The 26,539-nt window shown below is 41.5% G+C and overlaps 1 protein-coding gene and 1 pseudogene across 1 annotated transcript; one reads left to right on the top strand and one right to left on the bottom strand.

Annotated features, from left to right (window-relative positions):
- Positions 1-336: 336 nt before the first annotated feature.
- On the bottom strand, positions 337-21,581 carry KCNMB3 (potassium calcium-activated channel subfamily M regulatory beta subunit 3). Its single transcript, XM_012558051.2, is given in 4 exon segments — positions 337-2,782; positions 7,602-7,800; positions 11,329-11,520; positions 20,588-21,581. Coding segments are annotated over 4 exon segments (522 nt in total). The 5' UTR covers positions 20,650-21,581; the 3' UTR covers positions 337-2,713.
- LOC101349570 (uncharacterized) lies at positions 20,648-26,385 on the top strand (annotated as a pseudogene).
- The last annotated feature ends 154 nt before the right edge of the window (positions 26,386-26,539 follow it).

The raw sequence follows: 26,539 nt of genomic DNA, 5'->3' as shown, positions 1-26,539 counted from the left end.
AATCTGCTTTATATTATAAGCCCATTAGGAAATGGGAACCCGGTGAATATATAATGAATTGTAAAATATTTTAATGTGTAACTTTTTCAACTCTGAAACTATGACTATTGGTTTTTTGATGAAAATAGCTGCTGATAAAGTATTTTGTGTAAAGTGTAGTTTTTATTAATCAGGAAAATGATGACTTGATTAGAATGTATACACCCTCTTGGATTTTATTTTTAATGGATTGGGAATCTTCACATAGGTAAAACACAGTACATCTGTATTCTTTTTTCCATCAAAAATTGAATGATTTGGCATTATAAAAAAATTATGAGTAGCCTATCTATTTTAAAGGCACCATAGAAATTTCACAGCACATAAACTTAGATTTGTTTCTTAATGATTTTGTAAATCCACTTAATTCCGATTCTGATCAATAGCCCATGCTTAACAACTCTTTGAAGAAATTTAATTTCCAGCATTATTTTAAAGCCAGCATGTCAACTTTTCTGAATATAATAAATTCCTCTGGTTTCTGTATCTGTACAAACTGCAAACCCGGGCTGGACCCATGTACTCAGAATCCACCTTAAAAAATTTATTTTGATGTCTAAGACATCACTAAATATTTCAGTTTAAAGACAATATTGTGGTATTGATAGATCGTGGTGCTTCTACTACTTACAAACAACTTTCATACTTCAGACGTTTTTGAGAAGAGGGGAATATGGAGGGAGGGGGCAGAATAAGGAGGAGCTGTCTGAATGAATTCCATTCTTCATATCCATCCTGCTCAGATGGGGCACTATATAGGAGAAAGCTGAAAATTGTGAGTATATTGTGCATACCATGAGAGAATGAACTCATTGAGGATGGCGTTTCAAAGGCTGATCTATAAAAGTCAGCATTGACAAGATCCTCAGATAATAATTCTTGGTGGCAGAACAATACAGCTGGACTGTTTTTTAAAACACAATCATTTTTATTTTTTAATTATTACATTAAAAATTATAAATGTATCATATTGTCATGGCCTGGGAAGCCTTTCTTCTTTTCTTTTCTCTTAAAAAATATTTTCACTTTCTGAGAAGATTATGAGTATTAGCTCAGTGCAACGACGGTCCTGATAAAATTGGATTGGTAACTACCTCAGAAGGTTCCAGGTGATAAGAAACCAGATAATGGGGAAAAAAGTAGATGAGTCACAATTCAGTACTTTAGGCTCTGACGTTACAAAAGATTTTGCAGAGCACGGTATTTTAGATTTATAAGGTCAGAATTGGCTACGAGTTGGAATCGAGTTGATGGTAATGGGGGTGTTTTAATGGCATTGGAGACATTAAGAAAATACTTTGGCTAACATTTAATCATTGCTCTAGCCATTTGGAAAAGACCGTGGTGCCAGGTCTTGAATTTAACTTTTAAAATTGATTTTGTTCTCTTTTCTTCATTATTAGTGCATTTTGTATGTGTATATTTGCACACGTCTGTTTGTGTACACTGCTTGCTATTCCCCTAGTCGAGGCATCTTTTGTAAAAGGTGTAAGCATTGAGTTTCTAAAATTCAGATGAGTTTAGAATTTACTAGAAGTTTCCCAAGTTGGGATGTTAGTCTTTAAATAAGCTTATTTCATTCAAGTATTGCACTTGATTAAGATTTTGCACTTTATTTTTATTAGTGCAAGGCCATTCCTTCTACTTGGTTTTAGGTATGTTAATATTCCAGCCATGCTAGTTAGCATACGGTGACAAGTGTGAGCCACAGGAAATTTTCTGACTTAATTTTTACACAACTACATATAAGAATTTTAGTAGGGAGGAAACTAAAATCAGCCCATGGTACATTTAGTGCATTTAGGTAACTGATTTTCACTACCAACAGTAGACTCATTCTTCATGTTGTAAAGTGTGGAAAAGGTTTCTGATGCATCTGGTAAGCCAGTTAAAATCTCTGAATTTATCCACAACCTTAATCTGTCACTAAAATAATTGTGTGGTTATGCTAAAGGCTATGTATATTTTTAGGTAATTCTTGTTTCTGTTAATCCTGGGTGAGCAGGGAGGCAGAAAGCCTTCATTGTTTTGTATTTCCTTAAAATCTTTTGTAAGACTAAACTCCATAATTCTAGTATGAATTTCCAAATGTCATCATCTATTGATTTCATAAGAAAAAGCCCTTTACCAGATTTAAGTACCTAAAAGTGGTTGGAGAGCTTTACCTCCATTTCAGTTCTAGAAATGTTTTTGGCTGTGGAACCTATGTTTCAATTGCAGTTCATAAATTCATTATGAATCAATCATTGAACTTGGAAGGTTTGAGTTGAATAAAATCTAAAAGGATATATATCCTTTTGAACATGCCATAAGCACTGTTAGTATCTTGGGGAATGTGACACTACCAAAAGAAGACTAGTAACACATGAAATGTTTACTGTGGAAATTTCAAAAAGGAGCTCCCACCACCTCTTTTAGCCCACCACCCCTTTAATTGTAGCATATTTATTTATTTCTATTTTGTCATTCAGTTACTTGAAGTCCTGTGGTATACTGCACTAGGTGGAAGAAGAATGTTTTTTAATGTTCTTTCAATAATGGCCCAAAAAGTATTTGACACAGCTAGATGCATGTGTTACTGTACTGAGAATATAGAATAATAACAGTGTCACTAAATTTAAGACCTCTTCCCAGTCTTGCTGTTCCTAGCAAGAAGTCTGGCCTGTGACTGCACTTACTGTCTGTGCTCATCAGAACCTGTCAATGTCTGCTTTTCTTTAACTTTGCAGTCTGTAACATTACGCTGTTTATTAAAAAAAAAAAAAAAAATTACTCTGACTTGTGTCCAAACAATCCTTAGTGTACTATATATTTTTAAACAAAAAAAAGTGATAGTTCTATTTCGCCATTTCTTCTGAATACTTCAAGGCAAAACAGTGTTGCTAATAATTTCGTATCAATAATGACTGAGAATACTTGATAGAAAACCTGAAGCTGTTACACTTAAAAAGGCAATTGTACTGCCCCCTGTACAGTGATGAATATTAGAGAAATGTATGCCTGTTTAAATATTAACTTCATTTAAACATAAAAGTAACAAGATTATATGCTTGTAATTTTAGGTAGAAATATATATACTTTTTCAAGTCAGTTGAAGGTCAAAACCCAAAAGTGAAGTTGGGCTAAAAGCAAACTGGTATTGTTCTCAGTTACTGTAAACCTTGAGAAAGGTAAGTCTGGGCTTTTCTTTGATCAGTAGTGCTCATGGGCATCTTTTAAACAATTAAGCAAATCCTTGCTTACATTGCGTTTATTTGCCAAATGGCTTGAGTGACTTTGAATTAATATTGTTCTTAATTGACTCTGTTCTCCAAGCATAATGCATCTCTTTCCTGGGATGAACCAAGCAGACACTATCTGAGTGGAAAACAATAATTGAAACACACACTTGAGGTTTCAACTTACTCATTTTGAATTTGTTAGGAAGAAAAAAATCCCAAGAATTGCACATTGTTAGATGAACATCAAACTTTCACGAACTGGAATAGATGTGCCCTTAAGAAAACTATGGAATCTCAATTTGCAGCATGATTTAAAATGTGTATACATGCATATATTTTTTTATTAACAGAGGTCTTTGGCTTACAAAATAATTGACCACAACCTTTTAAACAGCAAGTTCTGGGCCTTAAATACCTATCACATTTAGCCAGGAGAACAGAGAAAAATTCTCTCCTAATCCAGCCCCTATACCAGTGAAAGGTAGTGAGGCTGACTGAATATTGAAACTTAGGACAAGAGTTTTTATCTACTAATATTTTGGGGCACCTCTACTTGGTGCCAGCAACTAAGCTAGGTGTTTCACATACCCTACCTCATTTATTCCTTAAAATACTCTCACAGAAGAAAAGGCTCAGTTTAGGGCAGCTCCTGTCCGGAGATGAGATGGGAAGGTTGAGAGGGTTAGAAGCTGGTTGAATGGACATGGGGAATCAGGTAGAAAGGAGTGTGCTGTCACTGTATGGGGAGAGCAATTACAGTCACATAAGTATAAATTTTTGTATGGGAAGAAATTAAAAAAAAAAGGAGAGGCTCAGTTTAGCTGACTTGCCCAAGGATAAACCAAAAAAACCCACACCCATTGCTGTCGAGTTGATTCTGACTCATAGTGACCCTACAGGATAGAGTAGAACTGCCCCATAGGGTTTCCAAGGAGCAGCTGGTAGATTCGAACTGCCGACCTTTTGATTAGCAGCCAAGCGCTTAACCACTGAGCCACCAGGGCTCCTGCCCAAGGATACTTATCTAAAAAGTTATAACATGGGCTACAAATCCGAGTAAGTCCTACTTTGAGACACATGTTCTCTCCATTCCACACTAGAAAGAGGAGAAACAACAAGACTTAGTCAATATTGCTGTATTTAATTGTTCAGTTCATTTAGCAATTTATGACTTTAACTGTTAAAAAGCATTAAACTGGCCTAGAATCCAAGTCTCTGGTTTGATTATATCTTACATGTAAAAGTTGCTTCAGAAGATTTCATTACGTTGTCCATGATTTAAGATTGCTTAGTAAAATTTTAAAGATACTTCGAGGCACATTGGAAATCAGAACAGACTGTTTTCAACTCATATGTTCAGCTTAATTTACCCAGAAAGCACTTGTTGAGAGGGACTTGTGACATTCAGTATTTAATAACCATGGTTGACTCATTAATTAAAGTACAGACAATTACTGACTATCCATGTGGGACTTTTCTAAATGTGGATTATCTGAGATGAATGTTGACTTCCAGTATTGCTTCCCCCACTTCACAACATATTTCCAGCCATTTCTCCCACCCCCACCAGAATGTGCACAAAGAACAAAATAAGCTTATGAAAAGCATAATTAACTCAAAAAATGCCACCAAAAGAAAAATTACATGATGCATAGCAAGGTTAAATATAAACAACTCTAAACTTGGTGAATTTTCTAGGCAATGGCTTTCCTCTATCATGAATGGGGAAGAAAGAACAAACTGTAATAGATATGGCAGGGCTACATTTTTCTTAAATTATCTAACAGATTTTTATCTCCCTATAGTGAATGAACTGTTCTTCACTAAGATTTTTTTTTTTTTTATGAGAAATGTTTTAATGTGAACTATGTTGCATAGAGTTAGGCTGGTGTGGGTCAGGGCTCAATGGGTTAGATGCCCTCACTGTTCATTTCTTCATTGACAGATTTTAGCTACAGCTTAAAAGTTAGATGAAACACAACTACCCTGAGCTGACTTTGCCATGTGAGAACAAAAAAATAAAAAAATGCTTCTTTGCCTCAGGTGGAAAGAGATTTGGAATAGAAAGATGGTAAGTTTGCATGTATTCATAAAAATAATAGAATACATAATGAGGTTTTTAAAAAAAATATATGATACTTTAATTACCCTCTACATGATTAGTTTGCTAGCAGAAGTAATTCGGTCTTCAACTGCAGAAATGGTACCTGAAGGACAGGACTTTAATTTGGCCACCATCTTACAATTTCTCTGCTCCTTCCTTTGCTCCTCACCGTACTGTACAGTTGGAATTGATGCTGTTCTTTATAGGGTACTTGGCCACCTACCTCATCTCTGACTGCAGTGCTGTATTTTTCACACAGTAGGGACAGGTGCTGTGTCAATCTCACCATACCAACAATCAGGGCACCGCCTAGCAGAGTCAGTGAAGCCAAGATAAACAGAGGAAGATAACCATTTGGTCATACTTTCTTATGAGAATGACATCTTCCGATTGGCTCTCTGGACTGTAGAAGCATGAAAAGGGAGTCCCATTTTTGTGATCGAAGAATTCCTTTATGTCCAGAGCACTGATGCACCAATCATTCCTATCTCGGTGACGCTTAGGCATGTAAAAGCACTAGGAATATGGAGGAGGAAGAAAGATAAAGGCACTGTTACCAATACTAAGCAATTAAACAACAGTTTTAATTCTGAGATACCTTCAGCCTAAAGCTATTAGTGGAGAATTCCAATCTCAGAGGAGTCCCTGGGTGGTGCAAACAGTTATGCGCTTGGCCGTTAACTGAAAGTTTGGACGTGCAAGTCCACCAGAAACACGTTGGAAGAAAGGCCTGACAATCTACTTCTGAAAAATCAGACATTGAAAACCCTATGGAACACATTTCTACTCTGACACACATGGGGTCTCCATGAGTCGGAGTCAACTCCATGGCAACTGTTTTTTGTTTTGTTTTCCCCCCCAGTCTCAGGAGGTGAATAAAACCTATTACATAGCTCATGGAGAAGGGTTGGCAGGAGGACACAGTGAAATGACCATTCCCAGGTGCTAAACAGGGATGTGGCAAGGAATTCTTAGAATACATGCCATTGCAACTTCTCAAGGACCATGACTCATCCTCAAGGTCTCTTCCTGGACAGTAACTCAATGAATCCATCTGTCCATTGAACAAATATTTATTGAGTCTTACTATGTGGCGTAGTGGTTAAGAGCTATGGTTGCTAACCAAAAGGTCAGCAATTCGAATCCACCAGGCACTCCTTGGAAACCCTATGCGGGAGCTCTACTCTTCCTACAGGGTCACTATGAGTCCGTATCGACTCGACGGCAACGGGTTTGGTTTCTTTTTTTTTTTAATGTGCTTCCAACACCCATTAATGCCTCTACTGTCTTTGCCTTGATCTCCTGTAGTAAACTCATTCCCTAAAGGAGAGAACCTTGAAGGTTTCTGTCCTAGGCCACAGAAGGCAGCCCTACACCTGGGCCATGGTTCCTGGGAGGCAAAACCAGTAAAAGAGCACTCTATCAATTGGTGTGTTTTTCAAAAGAGCTTGAGGTTTATTACCATATCTATCAGGCACTGTGCTAAGGGCTTATGAAAATGTTTGAGACCGTAAAAATTATCACATGTAAAATAGAAAACAGAAATCATCAGATTGAAGTTAATGTTTAATCAAAGACAACAAAATGTAATGTCAACTAATCTAATATGACAACTTTTACAGTTGGGTATAAATATGAACTTTAAATCATATAAGTCAACTGAGTAACTTATTAAAAATCAAAATTTAAATAATCCCTTAGATTTCTTTGATAAGAAAAATTATTTGATTTAAGGTGGGCTGTGAGTACATTTTAACATTTTGATATGATGTGGAATAAACACAAAAAACAAACCTATTGCCGTCAAGTAGATTCCAAACTCATAGTGACCCTGTAGGACAGAGTAGAGCTGCCCCATAGGGTTTCCAAGGAGTGCCTGGTGGATTCGAACTGCTGACCTTTACGGTTAGCTGACAAACTTTTAACTGCTCTGCTACCAGGGTTTCCATGATGTAGAATAGGACCTCCAAAAGTAAGGCTGCGTACAAATGATGCTGCTCATTGGCTCAGCCTGTCAATGCCAGACAGAGATTTGTGAAATTGGACTAATTCTTCTCCTTTCTATGTACCCCGTTTTTCCTTCAGTAATGCTTTTAGCTTCATTCATCTTGATTTGACCACCACAAGGAAACTTCTCTATCCCTAGAAATGGCCTTAGGTACTGACCCTGCTAGGGACAGCCTAGCATGGAGGATTGCTGTAATTCTAGCCCTTTAATTACATGAACTTCACATTACCTTGGAATTGATCTGTACAGCCTCTTCATTATAATGTAGGAGAGCTTTCTGACCTGAGTGGGTGAGGTTCACAAACACCTGGAGACATAGGTACTTCCCCTGACCTCAGCAGTCCACACCACAGGTGAAAGCACAGTCCAGCCAGTCGTCCGTGATATGTGTGTGGATGATGGTGCAGTTCGATTCTTCTCCCTGAGTGCTTCAATTTGAAAAAAAATAAATGTTATTCACCTTCTAGAAAATTTAGTTCTTTATTTCTAATATGGTAGCCTGAGGCGTTTGTCTATTTCAAGGCAGGACCATAATAGATCAAGGAGAAGGGAAAACATTAAGACAAGGGGATAACCACAGCAAACTGCCAAGTTCCATCTCAATTCTGATCCTACTGGCATATTTCTCACTTCACCAACCATTAGACCAATGCTTTTCAAACTTTAGAATCATCTGAGGAGTTTGCTAAAATGTGGAGTCCAGGGCTTCACTCCCGGAGATTCTGGTTCAGTAGGTCTGAGCTGAGCCCCAGGAAACTATATTTAACAAGCAATGCCAAGTATATCACATGCAGGTATTTTAGAGAACCATACTTTAAGCAAAATTACCCTAAATAATTGTAACCAAGAGTCAGTTTCACTCAGAAGTCTCCTCATCTGTCATGACACAGATATGCCCATTGGCTGGACCTGATTAAAATGAGCCTTTAGAAGGAGTCCAACCGCAGGGCCCTTAGTCCTCGTAGCCTCCAGCGGTGCTGGTGACAAAGTACAGTTCCATATACTCACTCTGCTTCCAAAGAGGCAAACACCAATCATACACGGAACCTCTCATTAAAATACTTAACGTTTTTGTCACAAGTAAAAATCGGTCATAGAAAACCCTGTGGAGCACAGTTCTATTCTGACACCTGGGGTTGCTATCAGCCGGCATCAACTCCAGTGCAACTGGTTCGGAACCCCCCTTGAGGTCAGAAACTACATCTTTTCATCTTTATGTTCCTCAAAGCATAAAGCCTCTCACATAGTAGATACTCAGTAAGTGTTCTGCTGAATTAAATTTTAATTGGAAAGCATTCCTTGAGAATCTGCCTGAGTACTACATACACAGAAGGTCTCAGGTACCTTGAGAAGTGACAGACAAAATTCCTGCCCATGAACCCCTGTGGCAGGAAGAAACACTCTGGACTGAATACACTGGACCAACTCCTCATATACCCTCACACACACATCTAGGTGGGTCCCTGTGTTTATTTTCTGGGCGCTTAAAGACAAATTCTATTAGCAAGCTCTAAACTCCGAATGTTTGGAAAGCATTCTTTAGCTAGGTTCATATAGCACTCTCATTAAGAACTTTGACCATAAGTAACCAGTTTTCTTTATTAATGTAACAAACTTGAGATCCACTGTGAGTTTAACATGACCTCGTGGCCCAGGGCATAAAAATCACTTGATGGGGCCTAACAAAGATAAAATGTTGGGCAAGTGACAACGCAAAAAATGGAAAATAAGCTTCCCTTATAGGCAAAACACTTGCCTAAGTAGGGCAGAGACTTTTCCCTACTGGCCTGCTTTTCTACGAAATTAATTCATTTACTTTTCTAGACTAGACATCTTTAAATAGTATTTTATACATTGCCCATTTTCCTGTGCTAGAACTTAAGCTCCTGACCAAGCACTGAACTATGATTTGAGTCTTCTTTGAAGATTTCAGGAAGCTCCAGGTAGAGAGTGGGACTTTCTTTTCAGGCCCGAGTGTTTCAGGTAGAAACAGAGACGCATTTAGGGCTTAAAAAAATGAGCACGTCTTTTCAATAGCATTCGGTGTGTATTGGTCTACAGCTGTGATAAAATCCCTCGTTTGTCTGAACGATGCGGGACTGAGGAAGGGGATAGGATGCATTACCCAAGCCACCCAGCTATCATCTTTAATGGAGCAGAAACTTCTCTTGTAAGTTGCATGAGATCACATGACAAGAGACAGCTGAGAACTCATGACTCTTAAACACTCACTGAATTACTTTAATGAACCAATTTCCTGAAATGCTTAGAAGAGTAACTTATAAATATGAGTGACAGTTTGGTCCACTTTGCAGGAGGTGTTCTCAAACCATCTCCCAAACATACTACATTTTTAAAAATAATTTGACCGGCCTTTGTACACCTCCCCCCAACACACACATACATGTAAATTAATTCAGTTTATATAGGTATTTGTAATTAACAAGGTATTTTTAAAAAAAGATGAGGAAGATGGAGTAATAGGAAAAGGAGAGTAGAAAGCTAGAATGAAGCAGGACTGAGGCACAAACATGTAACATCCAGACCATAAGACCCTTTATAGTTACTAGAAGAGAGCCACAAATTTGGCCCCAAGCTTCCTGACAGCCAAAGCAATGAAAGAGACACAACCATATACAAGATTCTTGGGTGTCTACTGAATAAAAGTGAACTGGTTGATCAGGAGCAGCACAGATTTTCCTGGTGTCAGTACCAAAAAGAACATCCTCCCTGGGATCTTTCTAACAGTGGCCCTGTGTGCGGCTGTGAATGGTGACCTCCACACATCACTGCCCTAACAATGGTAACCCAGGATGCCAGGAGATGAATCTGACAAACAGTAAAAGCAAGCTATTCACTTCCTTTTCCAGGACCCCTTTCCCTCACTGGACTCAGCCTCCCTCTTCTCTTCCCTTCTAGTCTTTTTGTTGCTTTCTGGCTATCCAAAGCCCAAAAGTTCCCTGCTTTTACCCAGTACTGCCCTGCCCCAAAGTACACCATGTTGTATGAACCATCCTCTGAAATTCAATAGTTCCTCCCCTACCCCAGTCAAAAATCCCACCCCCTCACGGCAGCAGACTTCAGTTAGGCACTAGGAGGCAAGGAGTGTTATGGCAGAATGACAGGCAGATTATTTACTGGCTGTGTGACGTTGGGAAAGTTACTTGAACTTTCTGAGCTGCAGCTTTCTCATTTATAAAATGAAAATTTAAATAATAATGACATCCTGTGTTGCTCTAGGTTTAAACAGTGTAAAATATAGACTATATCTGGCATATAGTATATAGTTAATAAATGGTATTTAATGAGGAAGCTAATTCAAAGGAAAGGAAGGAAATTATTATTTATTGAGCAACTACTATATGCCCCGTACCCCCACCCCCCGCAAAAAAAAGAATAAAACCAAACCCATTGCCGTGGAGTGGATTCCAACTCATAGCGACCGTACAGGACAGAGTAGAACTGCCCCATAGGGTTCCCAAGGAGCGGCTGGTGGATTTGAGCTGCTGAGCTTTTGGATAGCAGCCCTATCACTTAACCACTAAGCCACCAGGGCTCCACATGCCCGGTAGCCAATTTAAAAAACTCAGACTCAAAAAAACTTTTATTGTGGTCACATGGAACTCTTAACCTTTCCCTGGGTTACCTACATGTTGAAAGGAGAACTTACACCCTAAGTAGATATCTAATTTGTGGATTATGTGCTGGAGGTATTTTTGAGATGGGGGGGAGGGTGGAGGAATATCTTTGACTTTCTTACCACCTCTGCCTCCACACCAACCTGGCCCCCTACACCCACCACAGAGAGAGGCACAGGTGATTATATCTTTCCTGTACTAGACTACAGTTGGGAAGGCCTAGGTTGGAGAGACCAAAGCCAGCATCCCCTTGTTTACCACTGAGCCTGGGTCTGGCTTTAACTGGAAAACTCTGGGTCTTTTTTCTCTGTTTCTTACCTGAGCATGACAGGCTTTAGGATGGTTATTCCAAGCAAGAAGAACATTAGGACGGAGAAGCCCATCACCGCAAATCCCAGGAGCATGGCTCGGTCCTCTCCTGCACTGGACGGCAGCTTCTTGTGCACATCTGGAGGGTCTCCATCATTGTAGTCTGTATTTCTCTTTTTCCCAGAGGTAGAAAGGCCTGTCCTTTGGCAGAAGTGAGGAGGCGGCATTGCAATAAGCTCATAAGGAATTGGGAACATTTACCAACCCATGGAGACGGGAGGATGGTCCCACTTGCCGCCCACCTGAGGCTCCTGAGCAGGTTCATGGCAACCCAATGATATCTCACATTCAGAGATGGGTGAGAAGTTCTTCTAAATAAGCTAATGTGATGTGTTATATTTTTAAAGAAAACGTAACAAACAAGACTAAGGAATGTTGCTTGATGGATGTCTAAGATCTGTTTAATCAATGACTTGAGAAGAATCACCTATATGTAGTTTTCATTTGGGGGGCAGTGGTGGTTCAGGGGTAGAATTCTCACCTTCCATGCGGGAGACTAGGGTTCCATTCCCGGCCAATGCACCTTATGTGCAGCCACCACCCATCTGTCAGTGGAGGCTTGAGTGTTGCTGTGATACTGAACAGGTATCAGCGGAGCTTCCAGACTAAGACAGACTAGGAAGAAGGGCCTGGCAATCTGCTTTGAAAATCAGCTAATGAAAGCCCTGCGGATCACAATGATCTGATCCACAACCAATCACGGGGATGGCACAGGACTGGACAGTGTTTCATTCCATTGTGCATGGGGTGGTCATGAGTCAGGGGCTGACTCGACAGTAGCTAACAATAACAGCTTTCATTTGTTTTATGTAAGTAAGCGTTTCTGAAATGCCTACAGATCAAGGGGTGAACTTACATATATATATTTCAAGGATACTGAACATTCCTCCTGAAAATATTTTTTACTTTCTTTTATGAATTCCATATGGAAAGAATGACTCAAAAGGTACACATTTGGAATTAACATCACGCTGAAATAGTAGGGCTTTCCCTGTTCTTTCCTATCCACCTGCTGGAAAGGCAGCATATCTGTCAAAAGGCTTTCTGGCCCACAGCCCACTCAACTCAGAATAATGAAGTCTTCACGTCTCCCCCGCACCTTCCAATTTCTGTCTACTCACAGCTCTACATGAGGGACCCTACATTTCTTCCCTTCTCCTTCTGCTTTGTCTGAAAACCTGCTCATGTAATAAATTCTTTCTCAATGGAAAAACACTAAAGAGACAACAGATAAGTGGTAAAGGGTAAGTAAGACAGTACACAATACCGGGGAAGCCAACACAACTTGTCCAAGGCAAGGTCATGAAAGCTCCGTAGACAAATCCAAACTCCTTGAGGGACCAAATTACTGGGCTGAGGGCTGTGGGGACCATGGTCTCAGGGAACATCTAGCTCAATTGGCATAACATAATTTATTAAAAAAAAGTTCCACATTCATCTTTGGTGAGTAGCGTCTGGGGTCTTAAAAGCTTGTGAGCGGCCATCTAAGATACTCCACTGGTCTCACCCCATTTGGAGCAAGGAGGAATGAAAACCAAAGACATAAGGGAAAGATCAGTCCAAAGGACTAATGGACCACAACTACCACTGCTTCCACCAGACTGACTCCAGCACAACTAGATGGTGCCTGGCTACCACCACCTACTGCTCTGACAGGGATCACAACAGAGGGTCCCAGACAGAGCTGGAGAAAAATGTAGAACAAAACTCTAACTCACCAAAAAACAAAAACAAAAAAGACCAGACTTACTGGTCTGACAGAGACTTGAGAAGCCCTGAGAGTATGGCCCCCGGACACCTGTTTAGCTCAGTAATGAAGTCACTCCCGAGGCTCACCGTTCAAAGATTAGACAGGCCCATAAAACAAAACGAGACTAAAGGGACACACCAGCCCAGGGGCAAGGATGAGAAGGCAGGAGGGGACAGGAAAGCTGGTAATGGGGAACCCAAGGCTGAGAAAGGGAGAGTGTTGACATGTCATGGGGTTAGCAACCAATGTCACAAAACAATATGCACACTAATTGTTTAATGAGAAGCTAGTTTGTTCTGCAAATCTTCATCTAAAGTACAATTTAAAAAAAAAAGAATAAATAAATAAATTCTTTCTCGTTGCAGTGTCCAGTGAACAGTAAAGTCCAACACAAACGCTGCAAGCAGGCAACCCATGGACTGCGTCCATGGCACAGATGTGTTTTGTTTGGCCTTTTCTGTGGTTTTTCTAAAATGTGGAAATAGTTGCTAACACTTTAAAAGTTATAAAATTTCCATTAAAATGCTGACTTTTGACTTGAAAAAAAAAAATCACAAGACCCACATTCCTACACGTGAACAACTGGCCAAGTGGATCAGCAGCTGCTGTGGACAGAAGTGTTTGTTCCCCAGTTTGCCACAGTCCCACTCCTCATCATCATTGTCATTGATTTGCTGTTCCCTGCTGGGTAGGCACTTGAGACTCAGAGGTATTTCCATTTTAAGAGGCTAAACAAAATCCTAAGCCAAACAAATGCGGCTATAATGGTAAAAACTCAGGCTCCATCAAGCTGCCTAAAAAGCTTACTAAATTTTGAAGCCCACCAAAATCCCTATCAAGAAATGCATATCTCATACTTGATCACACATCCTTCCTCCTTCCTCTCCCTCGCTCCCTTTCTCACCTGCAACATCTTCGGACTCAGGAGAGAGTGAGGGGAATGCCAGGCCACCCAGGATGTCCCAGGGGCCTGCACTGGGAAGCAGTGACCTCAGAACATGATGGTACTCCTCGGTTAATACTACTTCGGGAACCAACGATCTGCTTTGGGGGTCTTCAGTCCCCTTTGATATTGTACTCATCTTCTATCATCCCACCATCAAAGAATAGGCAGGTGCAGTGCAGTGAATTGCTGTTATATGGCCCTTGTAGCCATGGTCTTGTTACTCCCACAGAATGACTGGATGGGACTATGCAAATAAGGTGCGCGGAACCGTTGTGGGGATGGGACTATGCAAATAAGGTGCCTGTGGGCCACCAAGGTGATGGGTCAGTTTTGTCATTCTGCTAGGCTTAAAAAGAGCCAATCCCAGAGACAGAGAAAGGACCTCACTACCATCAAGAAGAAGAGTCAGAAGCAGAATGCATCTTTTGGACCCAGGGTCCCTGCGTTGAGAACCTCCTAGACCCAGGATACAGAGCTGTAACACTGGAGAGTTGTAACACTGGAGATAGCAGTGGCATGAGATGGCAGTGGCACAGGACCGGGAGATGGCTGCAGGGGGTTTGCTGACTCATGGAGCAAGAGAGCTGAGTGTCTTCAGGCAGGAGACTTCCTAGCAGAGTGGGGTGCCTCCAGGCACTTACGATGAGCTAAAAAGCTGTAACACTTGCCCAAGCAGGGCAAAGGCAAGGCCTGAGCAGGGCCCGGCAGCAGAGGCCTACCCACAGGCACGGCTGAGAAGAAGCTATACTGATCAAAGCAATGTATCCTGAGTTCTTCCTGTTACTTCCAAGTTGATCCTAATCCTGAATTGTAACCTGTTACTTCCCTAATAAACCCCATGATCGTGAGTATGGTCTGTGGGTTCTGTGTGGCCATTGCAACGAATTATTGAACCCAGCAGAGAAGTAGAGAATGCAGTGGGAGGGACGGCTGGTGTCAGAATTGGTGAAAAGGGTTAGAGACTGGAGGTATGTCTGACCTTCACCTCCTAGGAATCAGCTTTGGGCTGATGCTGATCTTGACTGCCTCTCCTCCCCCTGAATTTAGACAAGATCTGATGCTACCATTTTACAGCAGGGAAATTTTTTTTAAATAAAATTTGGGCCAGTACATTTTATAATTTGTCAACAAATATGATCGTTTGATTAAGGAGAGAGTTTTAACCTCAAAGTACAGTTTGTATATTTTCTGTAGTTTTCCCATACTCAATACGTGCATTTCCCTTGTGAAACTGGACTTCAGTTGCTTTTATCAGAAGATATCCTAGAGGTTTACTGTAAGATATCTCTGGTGAAGGGGCTGATAATGAGGTCTGCCTGGCATTTCTACCATATATAAAACAGGCATAACCTGATTCTGGTCTAGTTTAGAAATAAAGACATACCCGGTAGGGTACAAGACTATGTTTTCTCTTTCTGATATTTCTGTCCACTTTGTTCAAAGGCTTTATGAAGAGTTGACAACCTCATACATTCCTTGTGAAGAACTTATTTCAGGTTTGGGGAAGGGACTGTATTACTGAAAATGAACACTGTAGTTCTTGTTTGTTGCCGTCTAGTCGATTCTGACTTGTGGCGACCCCGTGTGTGCAGAGTAGAACTGCTCCACAGGGTTTTCAAGGCTGTGACCTTTCAGAAGCAGATCACCAGGCCTGTCTCCTGTACATGAATATATTTTTATTATTGTAAAAGTGATAGACTTCTGTTTCAGCCGTGTGGTGGGCTAAGAGCCTACTCAGCACTCTAACTGAAAACAACTAAAAACTCTGGCCAAAACTGAAAAAAAAAAAAAAAGAGTTGGAAATACTCAAAGGACAAAAACTATGTGAAAGTGGGGACCCAGAGAAGGAAGTGGACTCCTGAAGTCAACTTTTACCTTGAGGGCATTTGTAAAACACGGTAAACTTAAGCCTCAGTTTTCACAGTTGGGGGGATGTGGGGACAGGAAGTAATACCCAGAGCCTATCCAAGGTGTGGAATATAAGATACCATTCAAGTAACTGAAGCCGGAACCCCAAAGGGCCTCAGACTCAGTGAAGGATTGAACTAGAAATAATCACGCTACACACACACATACACCATAGGAGTCGGCCAAGAAAATGCTTTTCTCAAATCTTAACAGTGAGTAGGAGAGGAAAATTAAAATCTCCCTTGAGGTTTTATAACCTGTCTCAAGGAAAAAAAAAAAAAAACTTTCAGTGCAGTCCGTGAGACAGAGGCATAATATGCTGACCGTACAATCTAATTTTAATCTGGATTTCTAGTCTAATAGCTATGTTTTCTGAGAAAAACATGTTTTTCCTCATGGTCAAAACCAGGATGTGAAACCATATGCCCCCAGGGATCTTGACCAAGTGACCATCTGCACCCCTCAAAATATACATACTCAGGAAGAGTGCCGTCTGGGTGCTGTTGCCAGCAAGGTATTTTTGCAAGATAGTCAAAGAAAATACATGTAAGCATCTTGTGACTGCTATCTAAACATCCTGTGAAACTATCTGTAATCACTAATTATAGCTATTAACAATTGGTAGCCAATCAGTGTTCTGCAGCTACACCCTCTGAACCAATTAGGCACCTTTTCCCCACCTCGAGAGATCCTGCCTCCCACTTCCCTAATCGGAGATGCACCAATCAAGACCAACCTGTGGCTGACGCCTGCTGATGCCTGCTGATGCCTGCTACAGCAGTATAATTATCCCTGATTCACCACTGTCTCCTCTCAGTGAGCTGTGCTGTTCCCAGTTCTAACTGAAATCTTTGCTTGCAATAAACCTCTGTGATTTTCTCTTAAACAGACTTGGTTTTCTATACCGCAGCAACAAACCTTAAGGTGATCCTCAGGAGAGTTTGTAGCCTGAATTCACATTGCCTGGGTAACGCAAAAACCGTAAGCTAAGCATCCAGTTTAATGTTGTCTCCAGTAGGTCGTGTTCTCTGGCACCTGGCACAAGCAAATTCCTATTTCTCTGGAGGAACCCACCTTCAACCTAGGCCTCAAAGGATTCCTACAGATTAAATTCCAAGGAGTGTGTGCTTTCCTTAAAAACTCATAACACACACAAAGAAGTAAACAGGCTCCGAGAGAGGAAAGAGAAACAACGGAATCAGATCCACAAAAACTTAAGATATTTGGACAGAATAAAAGGTAAGTACCTATAATATGTTTAAAGAACTAAAAGAAGGATTGGAAATATCAGAAGAGCAAGAAACTCTAAAATATGACCAAGCCAATATTAAAAAGAACCAAATAGAATACCTAGAAATAACATTTACTTTGTAACCATTCTATTGGTTGCATACTAATCCATCACTTGGCTATGCCACGATTTCCTTAACCACCTCCTTATTGGTGAATATTAGGTTGTTTCTAGTTTTCTGAGACTATAAACAGCCCTCTAGTTAACCTTCCCATTTTTTAAGCTAACTGTAATTAAATTTACGGTATTTATAAGCACCTTTCATCCAAGAACCTGAAAGCACTTAAGAATGATCTAGTTAGCTCTCTAGCCAGTGAGATGAGTGAAAAGCGTTTTTATTCCTTTTTGCCGACAATACATGTCCACTTCTAATCATTGTGTTGCCTTGAGATGTTTTATTCGTAGTCAAAGTAGTACCCACCCCTTCTGTTGCCTTCCTACAGATCAGACTGAGTTTCCCACCAGACCTGAGTCACAGCTTGTACCACACTTTGCTACTTGTGCCTTCTGACTTCACCTGAGGTAAACTCTATTTCAAAGAGCTTGAACTTGCTTGTCTGGGTGTGAGCCCCACAAAAGCCAGCAGCCTTTCCCTCCAACACTGTGACTTGTGCAAAAAGTATTCTTCAGAAAGACGCTTGATAATTCACCTGACACTCATTTTGCATGAATAACTTCTAAGCATTTCGTATGTTAAATTAATATTTCCCTGTAATTTGTTTTTGTTGCAGAGGAGAATCTGGTAATTATTTTTACCCTTCTATTTTTTAATTACAAAATTATTTAACAACTTCTTTTGAAACAGCAAATGAGATGGAGTAAAGTCAGCACGGTTCGTCAAGTTCGGCAAGAGGAAAGACTGACAGTCAAACTGTGCATTTCAGAAATGAAATGGATATTGTATCGCTTTGGGGACAATATGACTACCCTTATATCTAGTTAGTTCTGTTATGAATGGGACATTAAAACTTGTTCCCTTGCCTGTTCGTCATTTGATCTTTTGCCATACTTTGTCTTTCCACAAAAGCCATTTCAAGGAGAGAAGTGTTTTTGCCCGTATCTCTTTGTTTCTCCTTCCTCTTTAGTCTGTCTGCTTCTTCTTCCCCCATCTCCCAGCCTCTAGCAAAGAAAGAAGGAAAGAAAACCGTTACCATCAAGCCCATTCAGATTAATGGAGACTCCATGTGGTACAAAATAGAACTGAGCTCCATAGGGTTTTCTCGGCTATAATCTTTATGGAAGTAGGTCACCAGGCCTTTCTTCCACGGGCTCCACGGGGTGGGTTCAAATCTCCAACCTTTCAGTTAGCAGCCCAGCACAGACCATTTGGGCCACTCAGGGACCTCCCCACCCTCTATCCCCGTGCAAACCCCCCTCTCTCTCTCTTTCCTTCTGCATTCTCCTTCTCAAATATCCATGAATGTAATTAAAGGATAACGGAAGCGAGTGACCTGGTAGCCCTCATGATCTTTAATGTTTCTACTTTCTCGGCTCCCAGCTCCACTTAAGCCACTAACAAATATTTCAGGTTTCCAGACAGAGAGAGAGAACTCTGCTGTGAAATGTACCCATCCCAAGAGGAAGCTTGCAAGCTTTTAATATCACAATCCTCAAACACCCTCAGTCATTGCTTTTCTCTCAGTGTTGGTGCTCATTTCTGAATGCCCCACTGCCCCAAACCCAGGCCAGGGGCAAGGAGTGCTAACTCTAGAGCAGCTTCACTCAAGGCTCTCAGCCCCTCTGCTTTGCATTCCCCTGGGGAGAGAAGAGGTCCTGAAGACAGCCTAACTATCTCACTTCCCCTTATGGAACAGAGATGAGGGGTAATAACAATCGCTGAGTTGTGTAGAGAGTATAATGGGCTAGCTACTGTGGTACAGCCTTCAGTATGGACTGCACCTCAACATAAAGAAAACAAAAATGCTCACCACTGGACCAATAAGCAACATCATGATAAACGGAGAAAAGACTGCAGTTGTCAAGGATTTTATTTCACTTGGATTCACAATTAATGCCCATGGAAGCAGCAGTCAAAAAATCAAACAACATATTGCATTGGGCAAATATGCTGCAAAAGACCTCTTTAAAGTGTTGAAAAAGCAAAGATGTCACTTTGAGGACTAAAGTGTGCCTGACCCAAGCCGTGATATTTTCAATCGCCTCATATGAATGGGAAAGCTGGACAATGAATAAGGAAGACTGAAGAAAAATTAATGCATTTGAATTACGGTGTTGGTAAAGAATATTGAGTATACCATGAACTGTCAGAAGAATGAACAAATCTGTCTTGGAAGACATACAGCCAGAATGCTCATTAGAAGCAAGGATGACAAGACTTCGTCTCAAGTACTTTGGATACATTATCAGGGGGGACCAGTCCCTGGAGAAGGACATCATGCTCTTTCAGAGAAAAAGAAGAAGACCCTGGACAAGATGGATTGACGCAGTGGCTGCAACAACGGGCTCAAGTGTAACAATTGTGAGGATGGTACGGGACCGGGCAGCGTTTCGTTCTGTCGCACATCGGGTTGCTATGACTTGGAACCAACTTGATGGCACCTAACAACAACAACAACTGAGATAATGCTTTGTATCTGGTAAGCATCTTATTTCATCTTACCCTAAGGCTATGTAGGGGCTATTATTATCCTCATTTCACAGGTAAGCAGAAGCGGCAGGGAGAGGTTAAGGGACTTGTCCAGTCGCATAGCTTTTGGAGCTAGGATTTGAATCCAGACCTGATGATTCCAAGGCCAAAGCATGCTTCACCGATGAGACCTGATGCTGGTGGTAATTCCCTCACTCCTGCATTCAACCAAGAAATGCTTGTCGAGCACCAGCTATGTGCTAGACCATGTTCTATATGCCGGGGATCCAAACCAAAAAAACTGTTGCCAAAGAGTCAATTCTGACTCATAGCAAACCAACAGGACCGAGCAGAACTGCTCCCTAGATTTCCAAGGCTGTAAATCTTTATGGAAGCCGACTACCGCATCTCTCTCCTGTGGAAGTGGCTGATGGGTTCAAACCGCTGACCTTCCAGTTAGCAGCCGAGTGCTTAACCACTGCGTCACCAGGTTTCCAGTGGTGATTTAAAAAAGGTCCCTGGACTCCAGGAGTTTGCAACCCAGAGAAGGAAGTCAACAAGAAAAGATGCAGCCCCACGGTGTGTGTGCTGCTAGGGAGGCCTGGCAAGTGGCACCCTCAGAGGATGGGGACCAAACTCAGCCCCCAAACTCCCATGGCCGCTCTCCTTCCACCCACTTGTTTGAGGAGATGCCCGTCATAGGCTGAGAGTCTAGTGGTGACTTACCTCCCCTGGCGTCTCTTGCCGCCCTGGAGTGTAATTTGAAATGGGATACTGAACGGCTGCATGGGACCAGGGGCTGGGCAAAACGAACTCCTTTCACCTGAGTCATGGCCTCCGTGGACGTGGGAAGGGTGCAGTGTAAGCACCGACGAAAGCGGGGTCCCAGAGGGAGCCGCCAGACCCCGGCGCAGTGGCAGCCATCACAGTTGCCAGCCTGGAGGTAGTGCGCCGCCCGCTTTCGTGGACAGGCCGCCCGGGGGGTGCTACAGACTCCTGGCCAGATGGCAGCAGTCAGCCCCCGACCCTCTAGACGGACCTGCGTCGTTTTCTGCAGCCAAAGCTTCTCCCCTGTGGGTACCTATTGCCTGCGTTTCCGCTTCAGCAGCCCGGTGCATCGCCATAGAGACCTGGGCGCTTGTGGAAAGTTCTGAGGCCCAAGGGACCGTATATAATCGGTAAGGGACACGCTTAGTTCAAGGTTTATAAGAAGAGGAAATGTTTTGCTCTGGCCACGTTTCCTTTTTCATAAAATTTCTGTTAGAGTGCCTGCTTAGAGAATGGGGTTTTCTGGTTAATTGAATGTTCCGAAGTAAGATAATTCGCTTTTATACAATTTGCAGTTTCCCAATTTTTAAAAACTTAAAGGGCAATTGAAAAAAAAAAATCACTGTTAAAACTATATCAAAGTTAAAAAAAAACCTCAACTCCATCTAATATTATTTCATTTTTCTTTGATGGCCTAAAAGGCATTTTAGGATCTTTCAAGACCCTCAAATTATGAACATCAATTGCCTTTATACTGTAGCTTAGCTGAAATGTGGATGATAGAATGCCAGATAAAACACTTTTTCTGTGTATTTTTAAATAAAGGCAGTATTATCTTAACATTTTCCAAAACTCTCTTGTGAACAAGGATGAAGTATAGGGGGACCTCATACCATCAAGAAAGCTGTGCCAGGAGCAGAGTGCCTCCTTTGGACCGGGGTCCCTGTGCCGAGAAGCTCCTAGTCCAGGGAAACACTGATGAGAAGGCCAACAGAGAGAGAAAGACTTCCCCTGGAGCTGACGCCCTGAATTTGGACTTTTAGCCTACTTTGACTGTGAGGAAATAAACTTCTCTTCGTTAAAACAAAAAAAAAAAAAGAAGTATAATCTCATCTGTAAACATCCATGTACATATAACCACATAAACTGTCACTTGCAGTTGTTTTAATATTGTTTAATGAAAAAAAATATTTACATACTACTTATTTGTATTATTTTTCTATTAGAGATATAGACCATGATTGTTATACAACATTTGGTTTTAATCATCTGATGCTATTTGGAATAAAAACTGGTAGCAATCAGAATTTTCTTTGATTTTCTTTCTGCTCCTTGATTTTCCTCCTGGTGACCCTTCACTTGGTAACTGACTGGCCTGTCTGTCCACCAGTACCACATCCACTCCCCTCTCATGCCTCGATCCAAGCCCCTACATGTGCATACTCACGTGTTCACAGCCTACCTCACAAGAAGAACCTGGACAAGTCTGTATGAACTGCAATCCCTGTGTGTCCATCCAGGACCATGGCAAGACTAAGACAAATGGAGCATGGTGGCAAAAGGCCAGGCATGTGTACCGTCACTGTGCATCAGGATCCCTGGGCCCCACTCCTGGCCTCCTAGGCCCTCCTGAGATCCTAGCTTACTCCTTCCTCCCAGAGGTGCTGGAGATCACTTCCTGCTCCACAGAACATCAGGCATGAATCAACTGTCAAGCCCATCATATGGACCCCCTCTTTTTCGGGGCTAGAGGCTTTGAGTTAAACAAAACCCGTTGCTGTAGACTTGATCCCAACTCATAGCAACCCTGTAGGACAAAGTAGAACTGCCCCATAGGGTTTCCAAGCAACAGCTGGTGGATTCGGACTGCTAATCTTTTGGTTAGCAGCAGAGCTCTTAACCACTGCACCACCAGAGCTTCTGAGGCTTTGAGTACTGGGTTCAAATCCTAGCTTTGTAACTTCGAGTAACCCTTTCAACATTCCCTGCCATAGTTCTTAGGGAAAAAAAAAGGAGTAAATAAAACTCAAGTGTGAGTTGTATGAGTATGGTGAAACTTAATTAGTTGGGAGATCTACAGATGAAAGGGGCTGTTATTGCATAATGCTGTCACCGTGGATTCCTGGCTCCAGGGTCCACAATAATTTTCTTTTGCATTTGACAGATGCTTTATTCAAGAATAAAAAGAACTCTCTCTTTTCACCATTTCTCCATTCTTTTTCATATCCTCTCAGTTACATACTGCTTATTACAGCTAAGAATTCCTTTGTAACTGAAATTCTCCATGTTCGTGTATTTTCAATTTTATAGATGCACAGATCATTTACGACGATCTGGAAAGTATACAACAGCCTATGTTCTTTGCATGTCTCTGTGTATCTGCGTGTAGGAGAATAAATACTCTCTTAACTAAACCATCATCATCATCAGGTAAATTTTTGCTGATGCAAACAACAATTTAAACTGTCAAAAGTGAAGTCATATTTGATCTTACATTCACTTTGCAGGGAAAAAACAACAACAAAGGAGAACTCTGTACCACGCATTTACTGAGTCTTAGATGGGATCTGCCTTTTTCTTTATGAGCATCTCCAGTCATCTTTGCTAATAAAATGGACATCGGACCCTATGAAGTTCCTACTTGGCTCCCATCAGAGAAACCAGCATCACCTTTCTGAACGTGTTTTTTCCTCCTCTAATGAGTAACAATACTAATAACCAGTTGCAGTTCAGTTGATGCCAACTCATGGCAACCCCATGTATGTCAGAGTACAACTACTTCATAGCATGCTTTTCAGTGGCTATGATCTTTCAGAAGTAGATGGTCAAGACTTTCCTCTGAGGCCTCTGAGTGGATTCAAACTGCCAACCTTTAGGTTAGTAGCCAAGTGCTTAACCATTTGGGTCACCCAGGGACTCCAATAATACTAATGGCTGGCATTTATTAAGCACTTACTGTAAGTCAGGCACGATTCCAAGTCTTTACATGTATTAATTCATTTCTTGGACCTTTTCAAGAGCAGAGAGCTACACTGAGTTATACAACCTCACAAGAGCCACAGAACAGGAGCTGTCCGGGCATACAAAGGATTCAATGGATAACTGAGGCAGAAACCAATAGAAATGACAGCTGGAATTGTTTAGATAGGTCAACGGTCCTGGATTTATGGTCTTGTTTGAAATGCACTGTGACCAAGTCTTCACCAGGTGGCACTGGGTATGGAGTACAGACATGCTTTCTAATACCCCAAGTCAAGGTGATTGTTCACCCACTTCATGAGTGGTGCTTGAATTCAAGTGTGCTTAAAGATGACATGAAGAGCTTGTATTAAATATAGATTCTCAGGCCCTGTCTCGAGAGATTCTCATAAAACTTGCTTGGATATAGTACCCAGGAACCTGCATTTTAAAAAGCCCCTCATGTGATTCTAATACAGGCAGCCCTACATTCCTACTCTGAGAAACACCAGGCCATGCTATGGGTTAAGTAACCTTGGAGGCCTGACTTTTAGGATATAAACACTGCTTTTAGTCCTAGCTCATGTCACCTCCCTGGAACTCAGCTTATTCCTTTATATAATGTAGGGGTTGGAGCAGATGATCTTTAATGTACTTCCTACCTTTACAATCCTATAAAGTATGCGAAACCATAAGCTTGTTTACAAGAACAGGCATCTGCTTTCCTGGAATTGCAATAATGCTGCTGAGTGGCAATGTTCACCTAGAAAGAAAAGAATCCCGCCACCTCCCCTCCACCCCCCATGTACTTTTCCTAGACAAGAAAAGATGACAGTAATGATAACTCAGGCACCCTGAGCAAGCATGGACCAGGCATTGTGCTCAGCGCTTTGGGAATGTTGTTTCCTTCAGTCTCATAACTTACAGAGGGAGGTCCTTTACTCATTCTGCAGACGAGGACTCAGAGGCCTCGAAAGGCTGAGTAACCTGCCCAAAATCACACAAGCAGCAAGAGGCAGGTCCAGGACTCCAAAGCAGACTGGATTCAAAAGCCCATGCTTTTTTCTTTTTCATTTTTAAGGAACAAACATTTCTTTTTTGTTTTTGGTTTTGTCTTATTGTGGTAAATATATATGTAACAAAACATCTGCCATTTCACCACTCTTTGCATGTACGATTCAGGGACATCAGTTATGTTCATCATGTTGTTCAACCACCAGCATTATCCATTTCCAAGTTTTTCCATCACCTTTAACAGAAGCTCAATGCCCCCGAAGCAGTGACTCCCTCTTCCCTCACCCTCTCATCCATCCCTGGTAACTACGAATAAACCTTGGTCTCTATACACTTGCCTATTCTAGATCCATGCTTTTAATGACAATAATATTCTACCCCTCACTCAGAACTGGGATATGTATCTTATTCTCATGCCTTGAAGGAGCCCACCCCTTTGCCCCAAGAATGTTACTGGACAGGTGTTCACTGAGACAGGATGTTCAGAAGTTTTGATAAATCAGGGTATCTTGATTACTTTGAAATAAATTCTTGTTCAGGACTTGACAAGTCCCCGTTTCTTGGCAACTGGTATCTGGTCATTAATTCCAATGCATCCTTAAAAATTACAGAATAGTCTCTGTTAACAAGAACCCAGCTCTTCCAGGGACAGTGTCTAGAGGCATTCAGGGTGGCCCAGCATCTGACCTACTGACATAAGCTGTCCTACAATACAGCTTCTAACAAAATTAGACCCTGTCCTGAACCCCTGGGAATAGAATTGTTTGCCTTTACACCAAGAAGGTTGGTAAAGCACCAGAATCCGCATGTGATGTGTGCCCAGGCTGGCTTCGAGGGGCTCGTGCTGTGAGCCCTAAAGTTCTCACGAGGTTGTCCAAAACAAAAAAGACATGTCAGCAGGGCCTATGGTGGTTCCACGTGTGCCAAATGTGCCCGTGACAGCATCAAGCTGCCTTTCCTTACTGAGGAGCAGAAAATCGTTGTGAAAGTGTTGAAGACACAAGCACAAAGTCAGAAAGCCAAACAAAAAAATCTTTTTTTTTTTTTTAATAATAATTTTAAAAAATCAAATGGCTTTTAAAAAAAAAAAAATCAGAATTCTCAGTTGGCAGATGCTTTCTTCTCCTTCTGAGGAGAAAAAGACAAATGATAGAAAAATTAACCTACATCAGATTCTTACCTTTTAAAAATAAAATTCCAGGACAGTTCCTGGAGTCAGCAGTGATTCAAATAACTCTCTTGTTTCAGGAAAACAAGTTTATAGCTAGTGTGCTGCCGCTCCCCGTCCTGTCCCTGTGGCGGACCCCCTGATGGTCAGCTATGGCTGAACTTGAAATGTTAGCTCGATGAGGATCCAAACCTGTGTCTGTTTTATTCACTACTGGATCGCCAACACCTAGAACAATGTCTAGCATGTGACAGATAATAAATAGTTCCTGAATGATTGAATAAGCTGGACACTACCTCAAAAATGATTCTGTATATGACATTAGGGCAGCAACTTCCAACCAACAGGGGTAGGCTTCCAAGATTAAAACATTTTGCAATCCCTGTCTACATCTTCCCCATGTATGTCTACAGCCTCTCCACAGTGTGAATTAAAGTTCAAAATGATGACTGTGAGAATCTGCGAGATTCTTAGTCTTTCTATTTAACAAGCACATAGAGAGCTTCTCTAGTGTAAAGGTCAGTTCTATTCACATGTTCTACTTCAGTAGTTCTTAAAAGGGACGGTGCCACCCCCTGGTGGGCATTTTGGAAATCTGTGGGAGCATTTCTTGGCTGCCGGCATCACTGAAGAGACACTGCTGTCATTGAGGGAGCGGGGGGCCAGATATGGTTGATGTCCTGCAGTTGCAGGGAAGTCCAACCCAATGAAGAACTGCTGAATGCCACAGAACTTTCTATGTCCTACTGGACATTATATAGATTTTAAAA

This window comes from Trichechus manatus, unplaced genomic scaffold (assembly GCF_000243295.1).
Source record: "Trichechus manatus latirostris isolate Lorelei unplaced genomic scaffold, TriManLat1.0 scaffold00132, whole genome shotgun sequence".
NCBI classification, from domain to species: domain Eukaryota; kingdom Metazoa; phylum Chordata; class Mammalia; order Sirenia; family Trichechidae; genus Trichechus; species Trichechus manatus.
This window is presented reverse-complemented; position numbering and strand designations above follow the sequence as displayed.